The sequence below is a fragment of the Oryctolagus cuniculus genome, chromosome 15, assembly GCF_964237555.1.
Source record: "Oryctolagus cuniculus chromosome 15, mOryCun1.1, whole genome shotgun sequence".
NCBI classification, from domain to species: Eukaryota; Metazoa; Chordata; class Mammalia; order Lagomorpha; family Leporidae; genus Oryctolagus; species Oryctolagus cuniculus.
Genome location: NC_091446.1, coordinates 31,706,722 through 31,726,452, shown reverse-complemented (window position 1 = coordinate 31,726,452; position 19,731 = coordinate 31,706,722). Strand labels below are relative to the sequence as shown.

General features: G+C 39.2%; 1 protein-coding gene across 6 annotated transcripts in view; it reads left to right on the top strand.

Annotated features, from left to right (window-relative positions):
• Positions 1 to 17,302, top strand: part of R3HCC1L (R3H domain and coiled-coil containing 1 like) — a 95,862-nt gene extending 78,560 nt beyond the window's left edge. For all 6 annotated transcript variants that reach the window (XM_051824052.2, XM_070057426.1, XM_008270311.4 and 3 more), the window contains 5 exons: positions 494 to 666; positions 4,223 to 4,293; positions 6,747 to 6,842; positions 7,328 to 7,468; positions 16,509 to 17,302. In XM_051824052.2, the coding sequence (XP_051680012.1) occupies positions 494 to 666; positions 4,223 to 4,293; positions 6,747 to 6,842; positions 7,328 to 7,468; positions 16,509 to 16,576 (549 nt within the window). In that variant the 3' untranslated portion in view covers positions 16,577 to 17,302. The remainder of the gene's footprint in view (positions 1 to 493; positions 667 to 4,222; positions 4,294 to 6,746; positions 6,843 to 7,327; positions 7,469 to 16,508) is intronic.
• The last annotated feature ends 2,429 nt before the right edge of the window (positions 17,303 to 19,731 follow it).

Here is a 19,731-nt window from a genome sequence, read left to right as displayed (position 1 = left end):
CTCTGTAAACTGTCTTTTCAACTTTTTATAATACAACGAAGGGTGAAATAAATTTTTTAATAAAAAAAACTTTTGTTTTTATTTACTTCCAGAAGAGAAACTGAGATGAGCATGAACAATAAGCTCAAATTAAAATTATAAATTTATCTCTTCAGTTCTTGTTTGAGAGTCAGTTTCCAAGATGTGCCATTTGTAACTCAATGTATTTGTCTATATTTTCTCATATGCTGGTTGATAGATGCAGGTTAGATTTTATGCATTGCCAATCTGCCAGAAGTTCAACATCCATTTCAGGTATTTTACATTATAATATAAACTGGGTGATAAACCCCTGGTCATCATTGTATCTGTGAAAAGCATTAATATACAGAGAATGTGAAAGGTTAAGGAATGGAAAAATGGAGACCGGGAACAATATTGTTTATAAATTGTAAAATACTCTATAGTGCTCAGGTTTGTTGTAACAGTCATTTATGTGTTTCTTCCTCTCTAGTTATCAGGGAATATAAACAGAGAAAGCATCCAGGAACCTAGATTTGATTATTATAACCATAAAGTTCCTGATATTGACCTCAGTGAGTGTGAATTCCCTCATGTCATTGAAATTTATGACTTCCCCCAAGAATTTCGTACTGAAGACCTTCTACGGGTTTTCTGCAGTTATCAGTAAGTATTTGCGAATAGTGCTGGTGTTAGGGAAGATGGGATGAAATTTTCTTAAAGTGTCTCCTGAAAAAGAATCTTTTGTTTTCATATTTCTGATTTTCACTTGAGCGTCAGGTTTGTTCATTATCTTTTCCAGGTCCATTAGAAATAATTTGTATTGAATTACTCTTCTTCTTAGTTCCTTAAAAATACAAGACAGCCTTTCTAGGCCCTGCTTTAGCATTTAAGACTTTGTCATCTGTGCTGACTCTTACATCTGTCTTCATGGTGCATTTAGCCTATTTGTATTTATTGTAATTATGTATATATTTAAATATATATCTAAATACATATTTGTGTATGAAGGGATTTCAAAAGGTTTTTAGAAAGTGGAATTACGATTTTATTTTGGTGCAAAAATTTGAAATCCAAGGGTCCCCACAAAGATCATAAAGAATGTATATTATGAAAAACCTATGCATAGATTTCAAAACATTTTTTATACCATAATTTATTGGGCTGGGCATTTGTCCTAACAGTTAAGACACTGCTTGGCATGCCTTAGAATTACCTGGGTTTGAATCCTGGCTCCACTCTAGATTCTAGCTTCCTGCTAATGCATATTCTGGGAAGCACCAAATGATAGCTCAACTAGCTGGGTCCCTGCCAACAATGGGGGAGACCTGGATTGATTTCCCAACTCCTAACTTTGGCCTGGCTTAGCCCTGGCTTTGTCTCTCTGCCACTCAAATAAAATAAATATCTAAAAAAAATTTTTTTAATTAGTAAACTTAACTTTTAATTCCATTTTTTCACAAACTTTTTAAGGTGCCCTTCTATTTGCCTGCTATCTGTTTTATGTGTGTTTACTTGTTCCATCTTTTTCTCTTCTTCATAGCCTTATTTTGGATCGATTAGGTTTTTTTTCTTGTTCCATTTTTCATAGAAATGATGTTCTTTCTATTCTTTGATGATTGCTCTAGAAATTACAAAATACATACTTCACTTTTCCATTGGTTAAAGTTAATGTTTTTACCCTTTTTCTAAAAACTGTAAGGGCTTTTAATTCCTAACCCCTCCCTCCTCATCTTATATATTATTGTGACTATTTGATTAATTTATTTTTCCTTTTCCTTTTAAACTCCATTTACCATAATTACTGTTTTATATATTTAGCACTCAAATTTACCTACTTTTTGTGTTTTTTATTTATACCTTCTTGTATCTTACCTCCCATGTGAACACTGTTTCCTCCTTCATGGGACATATTCTTTAGTATTTAACCTAGTAACAGCCTACCAATTCAGTTTGGTGGGGTTTTTAAATGGTTTTATTTCAGCTTGTTTTTTTGAAAGACAATTTTACTGGGTACAGAATTCTCAGAAACTGAAAGATATTATCGTACTTTGTTCTGGTTTTTTCTTTGGGTGGTGATAATTCACTTGATGGCCTAAAAACTTCTGAATGAAATAAATAAAATTTCATTAAAAAGTCCTAGACAAAACTAGCTTGCAGCTATATACTGATTCAATCATTCAGACTTGCCTGGGAAAAGCATCAGTTCTGTAACTGAAAGTAGAGGGTGAGTGGGTTCTGGAGGACAGTTAGTCTCTTCCAGAACCAATATTCTGAATGTCTAGTGTTGGCCACTAGTTTGATTTGTTGCAGTCCAATATCAGAATTCGTAAAATGAATTGTTGATGTCTAAGATTTCCTAGAAATTAGTTAATTATTATGAATTATTTACTTCCCTTTGCTTTGCTTTTTCCTGATCTTACCTGGAAGAGAATTTTAACGGATTATGAAATTCCAAAGTCTAAAAACTCAACTCATCTAGATCTTTTTCCTGTCCTTTTTGTAAATTATCTTATAGTATAGAAGTATATACTTTCTAGCTTTTCCACAGTCTCCAGTCTCTGTAGTCATTTTATGCCATGGTCAGGTTTACCTTTTTTTTTTTAAATATATATATTTATTTATTTGAAAGAGTTAAAGAGAGAGAGGGAGAGACAGAGAGAGAGAGAGAGAGAGAGAGAGAGAGATCTTTCATCCGCTGATTCACTCTCCAAATGGCTGCAATGACCAGGGCTAGGCCAGGCCAAAGTTAGGAGGCTAGAGCTTCTTCTAAGTCTCACGTGTGGGTACAGGGGCCCAAGGACTTGGGCCATCCTCCACCGTCTTCCCAGGCACATAAGCAGGGAGCTGCATTGTAATAGGAGCAGCCAGGACTTGAACCGTTGCCCATGTGGGATGCCAGCGTCGCAGACAGTGGCTTTACCCTCTTCGCCACAGTACTGGCCCCAGATTTACCCTTTAATTCAGGAAATTCTCTAACTTTCAAGGCCTCTTAATTTTTATCCTCAAAGGAATTTTTCTCTTGATTGATTATTAAAGGGAGAAAATATTTTAGTGGTTGTCATTTTTTTCTGTATAGTGATTTATTTCTAAAAAAAAAAGTAGTCATTATGCAAAAGACTATATGATAAAGTCTGTGAATCAAATACCAGAGTTTCATGTTTTAATCACCATTTCATCTATATTAATATGTATTTGTGATGAAAATTGCTATCAGTCATTAAAATAATAAGCACCATTCATATATTGCATGCCTACTAAATGTTGAGCACTGTTCTTGGCCTTGTCATAGATGATCTCATTTCCACTTTCACAGTGATTCTGTGAGGAATGTGCCATGGCCATTTCTACAGATGAACAGACCTAGCACTAAGAAAAGTTAAAGCTGCCCAAGTCTCAAGATAGCAGAACCTTGAGTCCATTTATCTGTCCCTGAATCTCATGTTGCCCCACTGAACTGTGTAAACTATTGTATCATCATTCTGATATTCCTTGTACTCACTCTATAACTCTGATCCAGAGTAAGGATTTTCTAGTACTGCAGTGTTAATTCTTTTGATACTTTCTAATCTGATCTCCTGTTTGTATCATGATTTATTTTATCCTAATTTTTCTGACTTTGCTATGATTCTTTCCTATTTCTCCTTTCTTCCTTTCTCCAAAAAGTGAGAAAGATCAGCCTCTATGATTACAGTTGTCCCTTTTTCCTATTGACTGTTTTTTTTTTTTATTATTTGAGCAACATCTTGCAATCTTGTTCTCTGTCCACCTCCACTGTCTCCACCCTCCCTACACCCACCCCAAGACTGTTTACCTTTGCATTAAATCCAGATGACCTTTCCTGTGTCCTCCTCTTATATTATTCTTCTACTCCTCCTCTGCCTCCTCTTTCCATCTCTTTTCAATCCCTTCCTATAAGAACATCTCTTGTAAATAGTGCATTAAATACCTCCCTAAGGGGCTTGTGAGGATTAATTAGTTGATGTCTGTAAAATGGCTGAGAATGTAAAATACTCCCGGGTGGTTCTTTATGGTGGTATTATTGCTTTTAAAATTCACTGGCTTCTTCTGTCCTCCAAGCTGTTTTTGTGTCATTATCCCATTCCACCTGTGTGCTTGTTGAGTGTTTCTATCTCATGAAATGCTTTATGAGACTATTTGAAAGATGTTTAATAAAAGTAGATTTTATTTTAAGAAACAAAATTGTTTTCTTTTGTTGCAGAAAGAAAGGTTTTGATATTAAATGGGTAGATGATACACATGCCCTGGGAGTATTCTCCAGTCCAGTTACAGGTAATCACTTAATAGATATCTCTATTCATTTCATATTGTCCATTTTCTCCTGCTACTTGTTTTGATTTCAGCCAATTGGCATTTTATTCAACCAGCATATGTAATAGGACAGATTTTTTTTTTTAATTTTTATTTTTGTAAGGCAGAGAGAGTGAGATCTTCCATGTGCTGATTCACTCCCCCAGACCCCACCTAATAGCCAGGGCTGGGCCAGGCTGAAGCCAGGAGCCTGGAACTCAATATAGGTTTCCAGGGACCCAAATATTTGATCCGTTACCTGCTGCCTCCCAGGGTATACATGAACAGGAAGGTGGAATCAGAAGCAGAGCTGAGATTTGAACCCAGGGACTCTGAAATAAGATGCAGGCCAAATGCCCATCCCCAGATACAGATTTTTGGTGCATGCTTCTTTGATACCCATGTGCTCTCCCTCTCCCTCTCTCTCTCCTTCAACTATAATCTAATCATCGAATTTGGAGAGAGAGCCAGCTCCTTCCAAGGTTATTTGCATACTTATCTGTAGTCATGACAGTGCATCAGCAGTTTATAGTAGAAATTAAAAAGATCATGGGGGGCTGGCGCTGTGGCACAGCGGTAAAGCCGCCGCCTGCAGCACCGCCGGCAACCCATATGGGTGCCAGTTCGAGCCCCGGCTGCTCCACTTCTGATCCAGCTCTCTGTTATGGCCTAGGAAAGCAGTACAAGATGGCCCAAGCCCTTGGACCCCTGCACCCACGTGGGAGCCCCAGAGGAAGCTCCTGGCTCCTAGATTCAGATCAGTGCAGCTCCGGCTGTTGCGGTCATCTAGGGAGTGAACCAGTGGATGGAAGACCTCTCTCTCTCTGCCTCTCCTTCTCTTCCTGTATAACTCTGATTTTCAAGTAAAATAAATAAATCTAATAAATAAAATAAAAAGATCATGGGACTAAATCTTAACAATATTTGTGATTTTTTTTTTCCCTAAGACAAATGAATTTTTTTTTTTGGACAGGCAGAGTGGACAGTGAGAGAGAGAGAGCCAGAGAGAAAGGTCTTCCTTTGCCGTTGGTTCACCCTCCAATGGCCGCCGCGGCCGGCGCACCGCGCTGATCCAATGGCAGGAGCCAGGTGCTTCTCCTGGTCTCCCATGGGGTGCAGGGCCCAAGTACTTGGGCCATCCTCCACTGCACTCCCTGGCCACAGCAGAGAGCTGGCCTGAAAGAGGGGCAACCGGGACAGAATCCGGCGCTCCAACCGGGACTAGAACCCAGTGTGCCGGCGCCGCAAGGTGGAAGATTAGCCTAGTGAGCCACGGCGCCAGCAAGACAAATGAATTTGAAGAAGCCCTTTTCCTGGTCCAGTAAGAAATTGTAATACTCACTCTCTCAATGTGTGATTGGGCTGACTTACATATATGATTCGATTCATTGATAAGTATGATGCAGAGGCATTCATAAAAACTAGAGGTGTTGGAATATTGGTTCCTCACTTAACCTCCTAGAATACAGATCTGCTGTAAGGACTATATAATAAATGTCTTAGATTTTGTAGGGCAAAATTTTCTGTCAGGCAAAAAAGCAGCCACTGACAGTATGCAGAGAAATAGACATGACTCGATTTCAGTAAAATTTTATTTACAAAAACAGGTAGTTTGATGGATTTGATTACAGAGCCATAGTTTACAGATTCCTGATCTAAAATGATCATAACTCAGGGCCAGTGTCATGGTGTAGTGAGTTAAGTTGCCTCCTGTGACACCAACATCCCATATTAGCTCTGATTTCAGTTTTGGCTGCTACACTTCCAATGCAGCTCCTTTCTAATGTACTTGGGGAAGCAACAGAGGATGGCCCAAGTATTTGGCTACTGCTACCCACTTTGGAGATCTGAATGGAGTTCCAGGTCCTTGCTCAGCCCTGGCCATTGTGGTCATTTAGAGAAGAGATCAGTGGACAGAATATCTCTTTCTATAACTCTGCCTTTCAAATAAAAATAAATCCTTTTTAAAAAATCTTAACTTGAGTGGGCTTTTGGCAAAGCAGTTGGGATGCTGGTTAGGATGCCCACATCCTATATTGTAATGTATGGGTTCAAGTCCAGCTCTGCTGCTGATTCCAGCTTCCTGCTAACGCACACTCTGGGAGGCAGCTGATGATGGCTCAGGTGGTCAGGCCTCTGCTACCCATGTAAGAGCCTTGGATTGAGTTCCTGGCCCAGCCCTAGCTGTTGTGGGCATTTGGAGAATAGACCAGTAGTCGGGAGCTCTTATCTCCCAGACTCTCAAATAAGATTAACTAATTAATCACAGCCAAGTTGTACCTTATAGATTTTTATCTATCTATAATCTCTTTTTTTCTGTAGAAAAAAAAAAAGAAAAACAGAACATCTAAGAAATATTTTCTAAGAAGTAGCCCCTAATTTTTCTTTTTGTCCCTCCTTCATGCATACTTCCTTACATTTATTCCTCTTTGCAGCTCGTGATGCTCTGGGTATTAAACATACCATGGTGAAGATTCGACCCTTGTCACAGGCCACAAGAGCAGCCAAGGCCAAAGCTAGAGCTTTTGCTGGTAAGCCTGTAATCTCTGGATTTGTTTTCTTGTTGATGGTGAAGTTACTGATTTTTTCCATTAGTTGTACACTGTCCATAGTTCTAAAGGCATTTCATTTTTAGTTTTATGTTAAATTAGGAAGCATGTTTTTAAAGACAAAAAGGAAAAAAGACCATGTTGAAAATAGGGCATCTGAGTGGCTTGGAAAATGGAAGATACTAACTGCAAGCAGTGCAGCAGCCGGTTTCTGATGACATCTCTGCTTCTGTATTAGCTATGATAGTCACTGTAAGGAATTGTGGTAATGCAGATAATGAAGCCAGGGTTGTTCGTGCTTTGCCATGTTAATTTCCTCTGATCATCATCTATCAGGCTTGTATTAATTACTGCTGATGCAGCCTTTGTTAGTCTATTTTGTATGTTAATTACTGAGTTAAATCACTTGGATCTGGAATGCTTTCCCTTCCTTACCCTCACCTTCTGCCACCCTTTCTCCCATTCAGAGTTCCTCCAGCCAGCAAAGGAGCGGCCTGAGACTTCAGCAGCTCTAGCCAGAAGGTTAGTCATCAGTGCCCTTGGGGTTCGAAGCAAACAGAGCAAAACAGATCGGGAAGCAGAGCTCAAGAAACTGCAAGAAGCCCGAGGTGAGCTGAAGCAATGGTGTTCTCCAGTTCCTCTAGAGCTCACTGTAAAATGGGGTGTGTGTGTGTGTGTGTGTGTGTGTGATCGAAGCCTATTCCATTTTATTGTTTCCATTTCCTGGAAACTCCCCAGTGTGTAAAAACTATTTTCAAGCCTTATATTCAAGAGGATACTATTGTGGGATTTGTCTGCCTGTTTCCAGGCATCCTAATCCATGCTTCTACTGTTGTTTTCCAAGAGATCCTTTTTGGCCTTCTCAGATCATTCTTGGCTTTTTCTATGGGGTTTGCAACAAACTCTGAGAAAGATTTTCCTAAGAAGATATAATAATCTCCCAGGCAGAAGACATTATTTGCTGTGGTTTTACTGGGCCATGACATTGCCATGATGTTATCAAATGGTTTAAATCTTAGGTGGCAGACAAATTAAAGAAAAGCTAGCAAGTGACAATGATGATAGTAACTGCAGAAGGTATTTTCGTCATTTTAAAGACAATCCCGAGTGGTTCAATTAGAGTACATTTAGATTCAGCTGTCTTATGCTTATGTTTCAGTATCTAAGAGTTCTCAGGAAATATTTCCACTGATCCATAATCAGGATTTTTCTTTCCATTATAGGTTGGAGTTGAGGTTAAAATCTCTCTCTCTCCCGTTAAAGACTGTTGAATTGTATGAAGGTTTGGGACTCAGTCGTGGCAGTTAAAAACTTATCAACCTTCAGGCTTTAGGCAGTCTCACTGCCTTAGCCCAAGATCTGTGAAATCTGTGAAGGCAATTTATTCTGAAAATTCCACTTACCAAAAAGTAACTTCATTTTTCCATTAAACGAATTGAAGTTTCAAACTCCTTGTTTATGGCCGGTGTAACAAGGCCATTAATACTTCCTGTCCACTTTGCTCTGGTGATAGCAGGCAGCTTGCAGAGCCTCAGCTGCACTGGCCAGATAACCAGTGACAGAGTGCGTCATGGCAGGTGCTAGAGCTTCAGAATTGAACCCAGCTAATTTTTGAAACCTTGTTGATTATAATGAGGCATTTGACTTTTTCCAGTTGTCCACTCAAAGGCCTCTTTCAGACTATCAAAACGAGAAGATTCCTCTGGTTTTTTAGAAGAAAGTGCAGTGTCTACACCCCTTTATTAATTGATTATCTCTAAGAAAATGATTTCTATGTGATAACTGCAGTTATCTCAAAAGATCAATGGAAGGTAATGACTGATATCTATAAAGGGAGATGGGACTCATTTTGCAATGCATCGTACTTCTGCGTGGGTGTAATATCATATGTATCTCTACAGATACTGCAGTAGTTATTATCCATGGGTATTATCTGAGTATTATCTATTTCTCTGTGGGCACATCAGCATTCAGCTCCACTTCTTGTGTTTAAATGTTTTTTGCTATTCAAAGGACATTTTAGTGATGCAATTAAAAATGAAACTTGGTTGAAAGGGTACCCTGTTACTTTCTCAAGACACTCTTTATTTATGAATAGAGACCCACTGGGATAGGGTTCTCTTGTCTGTTTCATCCTGAGCTGCAGTGGTTTACAGAGAACCTTTCCTTGATTATACCTCAGAGCTCTCTCATTCTTTGTATCTGAGAAAATGCCTGAGGAAAATCTTTCCATCCTGTTTCTGTATGGAGCAGATACTCATATACATGCCTTTATGGAGCCCAAGGCTTCTGACTTAAAGATTTTTTTTTTCTGTAAGGAGAACAGATAATTTTGCTCCACATCTTTTCTTTTTCCACCAGAGATGGAGGAATCAGTGCAGTATTGTGGATAATATTTTAGACTCTGGAAACAAACTGCTTAGGTCCACATCTTGGTGCTTGGTACACATAGCTCTGCTGTGTGACCTTGGACAAATTACTGACTCTTTGAAGGCCTCTGTTTCCTTATCCATAAGATGGCAGTCAAGTGAGATAATCTATGAAAGATACTTAGTCACCTTCAAAAACCATAGGAACTCTCTTGTTCCTGTTTCAATAGGCCTATAATTAATATACGATAAATGTTAGCTGCTGGAGTTTTTATTAGTAATAAACTTCACCAAGTGGTACATATTTTTCATCATTACACTTTTTATTTTAAAATGTCTGTGTTATTATTAGCTCCATTTGGCATTTCTTGAGCACCTTCACCTGCCCTGTGTCAAGGACTGTGCTCCCTATGGTAAAGAATGAGAGAGGCTGACGGCCGTGGCTCAATAGGCTAATCCTCCACCTGCAGCACTGCACCCCGGGTTCTAGTCCCGGTCGGGGTGCCGGATTCTGTCCTGGTTGCTCCTCTTCCAGTCCAGCTCTCTGCTGTGGCCCGGAAAGGCAGTGGAGGATGGCCCAAGTGCTTGGGCCTTGCACCCACATGGGAGACCAGGAGGAAGTACCTGGCTCTTGGCTTTGGATTGGCACAGCGTGCCAGCCGTAGCAACCATTTGAGGGGTGAACCAACAGAAAAGGAAGACCTTTTTCTCTGTCTCTCTCTCTCTCACTAACTCTGCCTATCAAAAAAAAAAAAAAAAAGAGAGAGAGAGAGAGAGAATCAGATTTTGTTTCTTTCCTTAAGACTTAGTCTAGTGGAATTATTTGTGAGAAAATATGAACCTCTTATAGATATTTTGGTAAACTGTTTCTCCTCCTATTTCAGTTCTAAGATTTTAAGATTAAAATCTATAAAAAGGTTTTATTGATTTAAAAGACTGGAATGGAATTTCAGGCAAATCAGTGTAACATATTGTGCTGATATTGTGTTATAGTTCTGTGAAGGATTTTAGAGCTGGTTCAGAGAAGTTAAGTAACCGACTTAAGGTCATCCAATTGGTAAATTAAGAGGAAATATTTGAATTTAGACCACCTAATTAAAACTCATGCTCCTCCAATATTGTAATCATTCTCCAAGTTTTGAGGTAACTGACATCTTTTTCCGAGCAAAAAGTGTGTGAGTGCGTGTCTGTATGTGTCCAGAGAACAAAATATGACGGGTTTCTTTTTTTAGTTATCTGTAACAATGGTTAGCATTTTTCACTGTCAGAAAAATCTTCCTTTTGTTTAGCTTAAATCTGTGTGATAATTTAAACCCATTTCCTCTTCTTTTTTCCTTAGTGGAAATAGAGACTATATGGAAACTAATCTGTTCTAAAACTCTGTAACTATAAAGGTCAAAGGCAAATCATTTAAGAATGAGAGAATCTGGGCTCTAATAGAGATTTTGCCATTAACTACTTGTGTGGCCCTGGGCAAATCAGCTATACCTGTCTGTTCCCCAGTTTCCAACAAAGTGAAAGCAATGATTATCCTACCTAATGGAAAACATTTTTAGGACAACATAAATGAACATATATAAAAATGTTTAGAATGATGCTTTGCCAATTCAAGATACTGTATCTGCATACTTACCTGGCAGGGGAAATACAATGATCACAAATATACTGTATTTTCTGTGACTGCTGGGAATTCTAGTGTTCATTATAATATGAGTGAGAAATGACAGGTGTGTAGTATGTACTGTTGCTCCCCATCCATTACACATGGCAGACAGTGCTAAGGGACTGGCGCTGTGGCTCACTTGGTTAATCCTCTGCCTGTGGCACCAGCATCCCATATGGGAGCCGGGTTCTAGTCCCAGTTGCTCCTCTTCCAGTCCAGCTCTCTGCTGTGGCCCAGGAGGGCAGTAGAGGATGGCCCAAGTGCTTGGGCCCTGCACCTGCATGGGAGACCAGGAAGTAGTACCTAGTTCCTAGCTTCGGATCAGCACAGCGCCGGCCATAGCGGCCATTTGGGGAGTGAACCAATGGAAGGAAGACCTTTATCTCTCTCTCTCTATAACTCTACCTGTTAAATAAATTAAAAAAAAAAAAAAAGTCATGGCATTCTTTCTTGGTGAGTTTGGGCATAACCATTGTCAATTGATCAGAATTAGCTGGGAATTGATATCTATATACCATCCCAGTATACTTTAATAAATAATAGTATATGATAAATTCCCAGCTTTTCTTTTTCCTAAAGAGTTTTGCTGCCTATCACAGTGCCTATGACATAAAAAGAGACTTATTACGTGTTTGTTAACTTAATACATGAATGATGTTGGTTACTTTTTCTTCATAAATCTTGTTAATGATTCTACACTGAACTTTCTAAGTTATAGAACTTAGTTTCTAAGTTTATAGAACTCAGAGTTGAACTCTACATATGAAGCTTTCATAATAAACAAGTTTGGAATTTGTGATTTTTTTGTTTTAAATGCACTAGATTTTTGTACCCTATTTGGATCTTCTTAGCCTTTTAATGAGAAGTCAGTCCCTTAGTCTTTAAAAAGGAGATTCAGAAAATAAGAGTACTCCTGGTGAATTGAGAAAAAGTTGCCAAATCCTCTTAAGCAAATCATGTAGTAAATATTAGAAGGAAGAGAACTTTATTAGTACATAGTCGCTGAACATGAGCAAAGTGTTTTTTAGTCCAGCAGAGTGCATAACAGATCAAAGCTACACTGAGAGTGGGAAATGAAAGCATAGATCATCCTTGAGTGCTTTGTATTTGACTTAATCATAAAAACACATTTTTAAAGGCCAAATTCAGGAATATGTATGATTTTCCCACATTCCTCTTATCCAAACACTTGATTCTTACCTAAAATTGGAGATGATGTTATTTACCTTTCCAAATAAGCTACCTTCTCACTTTTAAAGCCTACTATAATTTTATTTCATAACTTGTTTCCATTTTATTCTGGGGGAATAAATGATTAATTGGCTGCTTCTAAAAGGCCATCTTTTGAGTCACAGGCCTGAAAGGCAAAGTAAGTAAGCAGCTTGGTCACCTAGTTTGATTAATTAAATCACTAAGAATTTAAAAATCATCTCCATAGGCTACTTAGTCAACTGTAATAAAACAAATTGAATCACAGTTGCTGCCTTCTGAGATCCACTTTAAGCATTCCATTATTTTGGCTTAAAGGGCACTGCTGCAGTGCTAACATAATCTAGATCTTAGGGTATTTTCTTGGTGTCTTTTCTCCCCTGATGTTAGAAGTTCCCTTCATTTTTAACCCATATTTTCTTTCATTTTAATTATATTTTCCTGATAAGAAGTATTAGCCCATTTTTTGAGTATTGACTGCAGTTCAGTAAACTTACTTCCCTTGCCTACACCAGAGATGAAAATGTCACCCATCGGGACTGACTGTTTCTAAAGTAAATAGCATGTGGTTCTTTGTATCGATACTTTTTTTTTTTTTTTTCTGACAGGCAGAGTGGACAGTGAGAGAGACAGAGAGAAAGGTCTTCCTTTGCCGTTGGTTCACCCTCCAATGGCCGCCACGGCTGGCGTGCTGCGGCCGGCGCACCGCGCTGATCCGAAGGCAGGAGGCAGGTGCTTCTCCTGGTCTCCCATGGGGTGCAGGGCCCAAGCATTTGGGCCATCCTCCACTGCCTTCCCTGGCCACAGCAGAGAGCTGGCCTGGAAGAGGGGCAACCGGCAAAGTATCCGGTGCCCCGACTGGGACTAGAACCCGGTGTGCCGGCACCGCAAGGCGGAGGATTAGCCTAGTGAGCTGCGGCGCCGGCCTGTATCGATACTTAATACACTGATAATTATTGTTAATCATAATGCCCTCTTATGTGATTTGGATTATATTTTCCCAGTATATTGATGATTAAATACAATTATTTGGTAAATTCAAAATCTAAAACCTTGCTAAAATTAAGAGGTTACTTAGATTACTTCCCTTTGATCTACCAGAAATGTCACTGTACAAAAGAAAGCAATTAGAGTAGTTTGGCCAGACTTGTCCTTCATAAAGAATGTTGATTATTACCTTGTAGGTGACTACAAGTGGATTTCATGATGAGTTTTCTTAGATGTAGAAGTATTTTTGAAAGTCATGGGGTTGGTGTTGTGATGCAGTGGGTTAAGCCACTGCCTGTGATGCAGTGGGGTCCCTGCTGCTCCACTTCTCTCTGATCCTGCTCCCTGCTCATGTGCTTGGGAAAGCAGCAGAAGATGTCCAGTTATTTGGGCCCCTATACCCACATGGGAGACCTGGATGGAGTTTTAGGCTCCTGACTTTGGCCTGGCCCAGCCCCAACCCTTGCTGCATCTGGGAAGTAAACCAACAGATGGAAGATCTCTTTCTGTCTCTCCCTCTCTCCCTGTAACTCTTTCAAATAAATAAATCTTTTTAAAAAAAATTTTTTTAAATAAAGTCTTCAGTTTACATTCCATTATATATATATATATATATATATATGGATTTATTTATTTATTTGAAAGTCAGAGTTACACAGAGAGAGGAATGGCAGAGAGAGAGAGAGAGAGAGAGAGAGAGGTCTTCCATCCAATGGTTCACTCTCCAATTGGCCACAACAGCCAGAACTGCGTCAGTCAGGAGCCAGGAGCTTCTTCCCGGTCTCCCACGCAGGTGCAGGAGCCCAAGGACTTGGGCCATCTTCTACTGCTTTCCCAGGCCATAGCAGACAGAGAGTTGGATTGAAAGTGGAGCAGCCGGGGCTCGAACCGGCACCCATATGGGATGCCGGCGCTTCAGGCCAGGATGTTAACCCACTGCGCCAACAGCGCAGGTCCCTATTATTATGTTTTTAAAACACAACACAGAGCTGGCCTTTTTTCAGTCTTCCACAGTTTCCATTCCCTCAGTGAGAAATGGTGGTTGATTGTACCATGATTTCAATCAGCTCATTTAATGTACTCATTTCTGTTGATTTATTTATTATACTGGGAAATGAAAGTCTTCAGGGCCAGCTTATGTGAATGCCTTAGGTTAATCATTTCATGCTAATTCTCTTCTTCCTTGTACCTTACCCTCAAGGCTGTTGTTTGGCTTTCTTTTTAGTTTACTTTTTTTAATTGTTAAAGCTGAAGTTGATAGGAGCTTTTAAAATGCAGTCTATCGGCTATTATCTGCTTTGCTTTCTCTTTAATAAAGGGATGACATGTTTCTTTATCTTTGGTCAGTTAATTTTTTCACACTTTTTTCATTTTCTTTGTAGGTATTTTCAGATGTGAGAATAGTGGAAAATATGCTACCTAACAATTAAGAATCTGGGTTCCAATTTCAGTTCTTTTACTGATTATGTAACCTTTGGCAAATCACTTAAGGTCTCCAAGCTTCATTTCTTCATTTTAAAGATGAAGAAATCTTTTTTAACTTCCATCCTAACCTATATTTTTCTAATCTGTTCATGTTCTGTGTTTCTAAATGTGCCTCCACATTTTCACTATTTGAGTGTTTGTGTGTTTCTCAATTTGTCTTCTCTGTACTTACTAGTTTTCTCATGCTTTACCACTGGAATTTCCTATTACATTTACATGTATTTGTTAATACAGAGCTACCTTTTTTATTAGATAGCATTAGGATAAGAAATGTTTCAGAATTCTGAACTTTTCTGATTTTAGAATGGTAATATAGATTCCATAATAAATGTTTCATAACCCCAAAACCAGACACATTATATTGAAATTTCTGCTCCAAAATGTATGACTATTAATTCACATTAAATGGGATATATAAAGACTATAAACAGCCTCATATCCTTGCAAGTGAGCTTTCCACAGTCATCATGGCATTTTGGCCCAAGGTTAGGGGGAAAAATCTTGTTTTCAAAATTGTTTTGAGTTTGAAAATTTTGGATTATGGACACTGTTCCTGGATTTCCTGTAACTTTCCATATTACCCTAATGACTTGTCTGCTGCCTTATTGAAAAATTTAAGTTTTGATAATTTACTTTTCTGGTGTCCTTATTTTTCCTCAGAATCCAGAACCAATGTTTGATTGATTTCATCCAAAGTTGCCTTTAGATCTCTTCCAAACTTCTTTGTGTTTCTAAGAATCAAAACCATGCTGCCTTCCTAAGAAATCCTGGAATCCTTTAGACAAGCCAGCAGTTATCCTTCAACCCAAGCCTACCTTGGAACTGAGTCCCAGGGCATTATGTTAATCAACCTTCCCTTTGCAATTGCTGACCCCAGTCCCATTTTTGCCTCTTGTAACTTTGCTGCTATATTCAGATAATGCCACAAGATGGTGCCCAAATAGCAGCAAATTTCTCTCTCTCACATTTCCAGGTGCCAGTGGGCTAAGCTTCCTGACTAACTTCTTTGCCTTTAGAATACAGTCAAATATAGTTTAGGAATTTTATAAAGGATTCAATTGATAGGGAAAGAGATGTCAAAATAGTGTTGACTCTAAACTTATGTTGATTTTTGTAATCCCCCTGGTTCATTGCAAAGTCTTTCATAGACATTATCAATTTGTAACAATAGTACTTAAAAGGAAGCATTTAAGTTTACAATCTACATTTTATGGTGAAAGATAATTAATAGCCATGAAATTAGAATTGGTTTTGTGGCACCTAATGCAGTACTTGGGCTACCAAACCGTGTATGTTCTATATTTTCTTAGGCCTTAGAGAAAATGTTAAATGGAGAACCAAGCTTGCATATTAAAAATTGAATATGGATTGCCCAGATTTGTGTACTTTTTTCCTTATTGGAAGTGTGTATTCCAGAACATTTCTGACTCCTGAAAGTACTCTGACAAATATGAAAATTTGGTTTGCCTCTAAGTATTTTTTCAATAAAGAGATAGCAGAAAGATATAAATAAAGCTATTTCCATTTGAGCAACAAGATAGAAGAAGAATATTGAAACATCTTCTTGATCCTTATCAAAATATTTATAAGGATTAGTAAACTGGTAATAATACTGAAGCATGAAACACATTTAAAAATGGAATTAATACAAATACATATCAGCAAAACTAGAATCTAAGTCTTGCTAAATTCTGACTTATTCCAAATACTTGTAATTTCCATTAGCCCTAGAGCTTTCTGGTTTTTGGTATACAGTAATAAATATAAAGACTTATAGTAGTGTTGTTTCTACTAAAATTGCACATGGAAAATTAGATAGTAACTATTGGAATTAGGTAAGATGAGTCCTGAAAATTCTCCTGTCTCATGATTAAAGTTGACTTGTAATTTGCTTGTTATGTGAAATATACAACCATGTTTAATCCTTATTTACAGAGAGAAAACGATTGGAAGCCAAGCAACGGGAAGACATCTGGGAAGGCAGAGGCCAGTCTGCAGTTTGAACATCACCCAAAGAAAGAGATAACTTTATGACTCAGAAAATGTTTCCATAGTCTTCAGATAAGAGGATGTTTCCAGAGCTCTGCACATGCAGGTGTGCATGTTATAGAGTTAAAAGTGATGGAGGCAAAGACTGAATGGGTATATAAAGAAGGTAGATTCCTGTCTTCACTCCTAACTGCAGTTCTTTGGAATATACTACTGTGGTGGGTGTAGAAGGGAGCCATCAGCTAGCAAGATATCTGGAAGGTGTGACTTCCATGAGTCTTCTGGACTATGCAAGTCATGTTAGCGTGGTTCACCAAGATATTTAAAGCAAAAGCAAACAGAGGATTCAAACCTGCAGTGACGGAAGATTTAGGCCTCGCAAAGGCAGAGCATTCCTTAGTCCCTCACAAAGCTGAAAACAGCAATATTGACAGCATGGGAGGGGGGCAAGTGTGGAGCAGTTAGTACAAAGAGAAAGAATGGTATGTGGTGGGTTTGGAAGACAGGGAAGCTACACTGCCAGTCCCAGGACTCCAGAGTTCGTGCAGTGCAGCAGATGTGGGTATTTGGAGTCCAGAACCTGGACTAGCTAAGTGCCTGGGGCTGCTCCAGCCGCACAGCAGCTAGTGCCAGCTCCATTCCTCGTAGACAGCCAGTCTTGGAGCTGTGTGCCAGTTCCAGTTTAAGCAGTAATATCATGTTGTAAGAGGGATATATTAAAGCCCATTTTATGGCATATATCACTCTGGTATTTGTCAATCTTGTCATTCCCACAAAGAAATAAGAGAGAAGCTCTCTTATCTTTATGCCCATATTAACCCTACCGAGTAGAGAGCTGATCATTTCCCGGTTCCAACATATTCCACAAAAGTGACCACCCTGGGATTGATGTGTGGTAGCTCCTCTCCCCTTCCTTCTTGGACACCCCCACCCAAACCTCTTGCCTTTTCCCTCCTCTGTCAGATTTTGACATCCTGCAGAAAACATCTGGTACATAGCATGTTTTTGGTATGATCTTCTCAGCTGTGCCAGAGACACTTGGCAAGCAGCACCAGACCATCCATTACAGTGATGAGCAGCCAAGATAAAATAAAACATCTCTAGGCAGCGAGAGAGATTTCCTGAAGGACATGGACAAGTCAGAGCCATCAGCTCAGGCTTTATCCATCTCATACCTGCATTCTCAGTGTTTTTAGAAAGTAGTTCTACACTGAAAAAATGGCAGTGCTAGACCTTATATGCTGAGGTGGCAAGAAATAGTGTCCCATTCTTTAAAGTAGGGCAAGAGTTTCATTTTTTGATTTAGTGCCCATGATAATGATGGATTGTTAGCAGTGCCTAAAACATGGGGGAGTGGGATTCTGTTCAAATATTCCTCATACGACACTGGATTTGGGACTTAGTTTTGACCAAAGAACTCCTGCTGCTGTTCCAATCTTAGAGGTCTCTCACTGTTCCTCAGCATTCTTTTCTCATTCTTGGTCAGTTCTGCCAGTTTTCCTTGCTCCTGTTTGGTGCTTCCATGCCAAGTTTAGGGGATTAAATAAGTTGTTCCCTTGACTCTGTCACTATTGCTTAGACCAGTGTCCCTCTCATGGGCTTACAGTTGCAGAATTTGTGCTGTCTTCATGGAACAGACTTCTCTGTGATGGGTAGATCTGTTTGAATAATATGACTGAGAGGAAGAAAATGTAGGGAACTGCAGCATGGCTTCACAATCAATGGTGTGCCTCTGAGCTAAGCCTTTGCTATGTTTTGTTTATTCTACAAGGCTAAGAATGACCTTGAGCAGTGAAAAAGAGATGACTGCCTGTCACTTGCCTGTAAGTGGGCTTCCCCTCTCTAGCTGTATTTTAGCTTTGAGTGGCATTGTTGATGGTAACATAGAGCTCCATGTTTATTGCCCAGCTTTTTTATACATCTCATAATTTTGAGAAGTTACTTTTGTTCTCATTCTAATACTCTATACTGTAGCCTATCCCCGTTTTCATCTAATAACCAGCTACCTATAAATTTCTGATTTATCCTTACAAGCAGACCCAGGGGAAAGATTTTTAAATTTTTTTTTAACCAACACTTGACAGGTAGGGAGTTCTCTATTTCTACCATTAGTTGAGAATGTGCTCTTTAGTTATATATTCTCCCAGTAGCTTGGGTTGGGTTCCAGCTGGAGGTGAGAGATCCTGCCCAGCATACATTCCCTCAGGCTTGCCAGAGGGGAATCAAATGCTTGGCCATATCTAAAGCAAGGTGACTTCACTGGAGAGCACACAATAGCTTCCCCTGGCTCCTTTGTGAGATGTCCGGGAAGACAGCTAATATAGTCTGCTGTTCACGTAACATTATTTTGTATATGTTAAACATCTAATCCCACAATCATCTGCAATTTATAATAGAAAGACATAGTCTCCATGAATCCTAATATACTCCTCATAGAGTGAAAATTCTTTATAAAATAGAAGTAGATTAGGCTTCTGAGGAGTAGAGGTTCCTAGCACTTTAGTTTCTCTGAGACTAAATTATGCAAGTTGAAAGTCTTCTGAGGTTTTGGGTTCTGCCTGGAATTTGTTGGTTGGTATTCTGTTAACATCCCTCATCTAGTTATTAAGTTATGCCAGCCATCAGTCTTCCCATGTTCTTCCCTTCCAACTCAGAGGTATAACAGTACAACCTTTGTGTAGCTTTTTCCAGGAATTAGAACTGGCTGCGTCCATCACACAAGTGATGTGGGTAGCAAGACTGACACCAGAGCTGGTGGCTGTCTGCCTGACCTGCTTTTTGTAGCCATGGTGGAAACTAGATCCAGCAAGAAGCTGAGGGTACCTCCATACCTGAATCTATTCACATGTCACCACTCGCTGTCCTGCTAGCTGCACCTCCCTTCACAGGCCATTAACTGCATGTATGAGTATAATGTTGTTACTGTTTGGGAAATGTTTGCTGAATCCAACAGGAAATCAGTCCTTCCCTTGTTTACCTAAACTGCCATGCTAAAATATAATGCTTCATTCGCCTAATGAAGGAGACGAGGAGTAGAGGGAAGGTGAAGAAGGAAGAAAGCACTGCCTTGTCAGAGAGGATACCCCAGAACATGTCTTTTTTTCCTTCCTAAGGAGGGGGTTGTTATTGTGATTTGTGGAGGGGAGTACTGTTACAAATTTCCTGTATC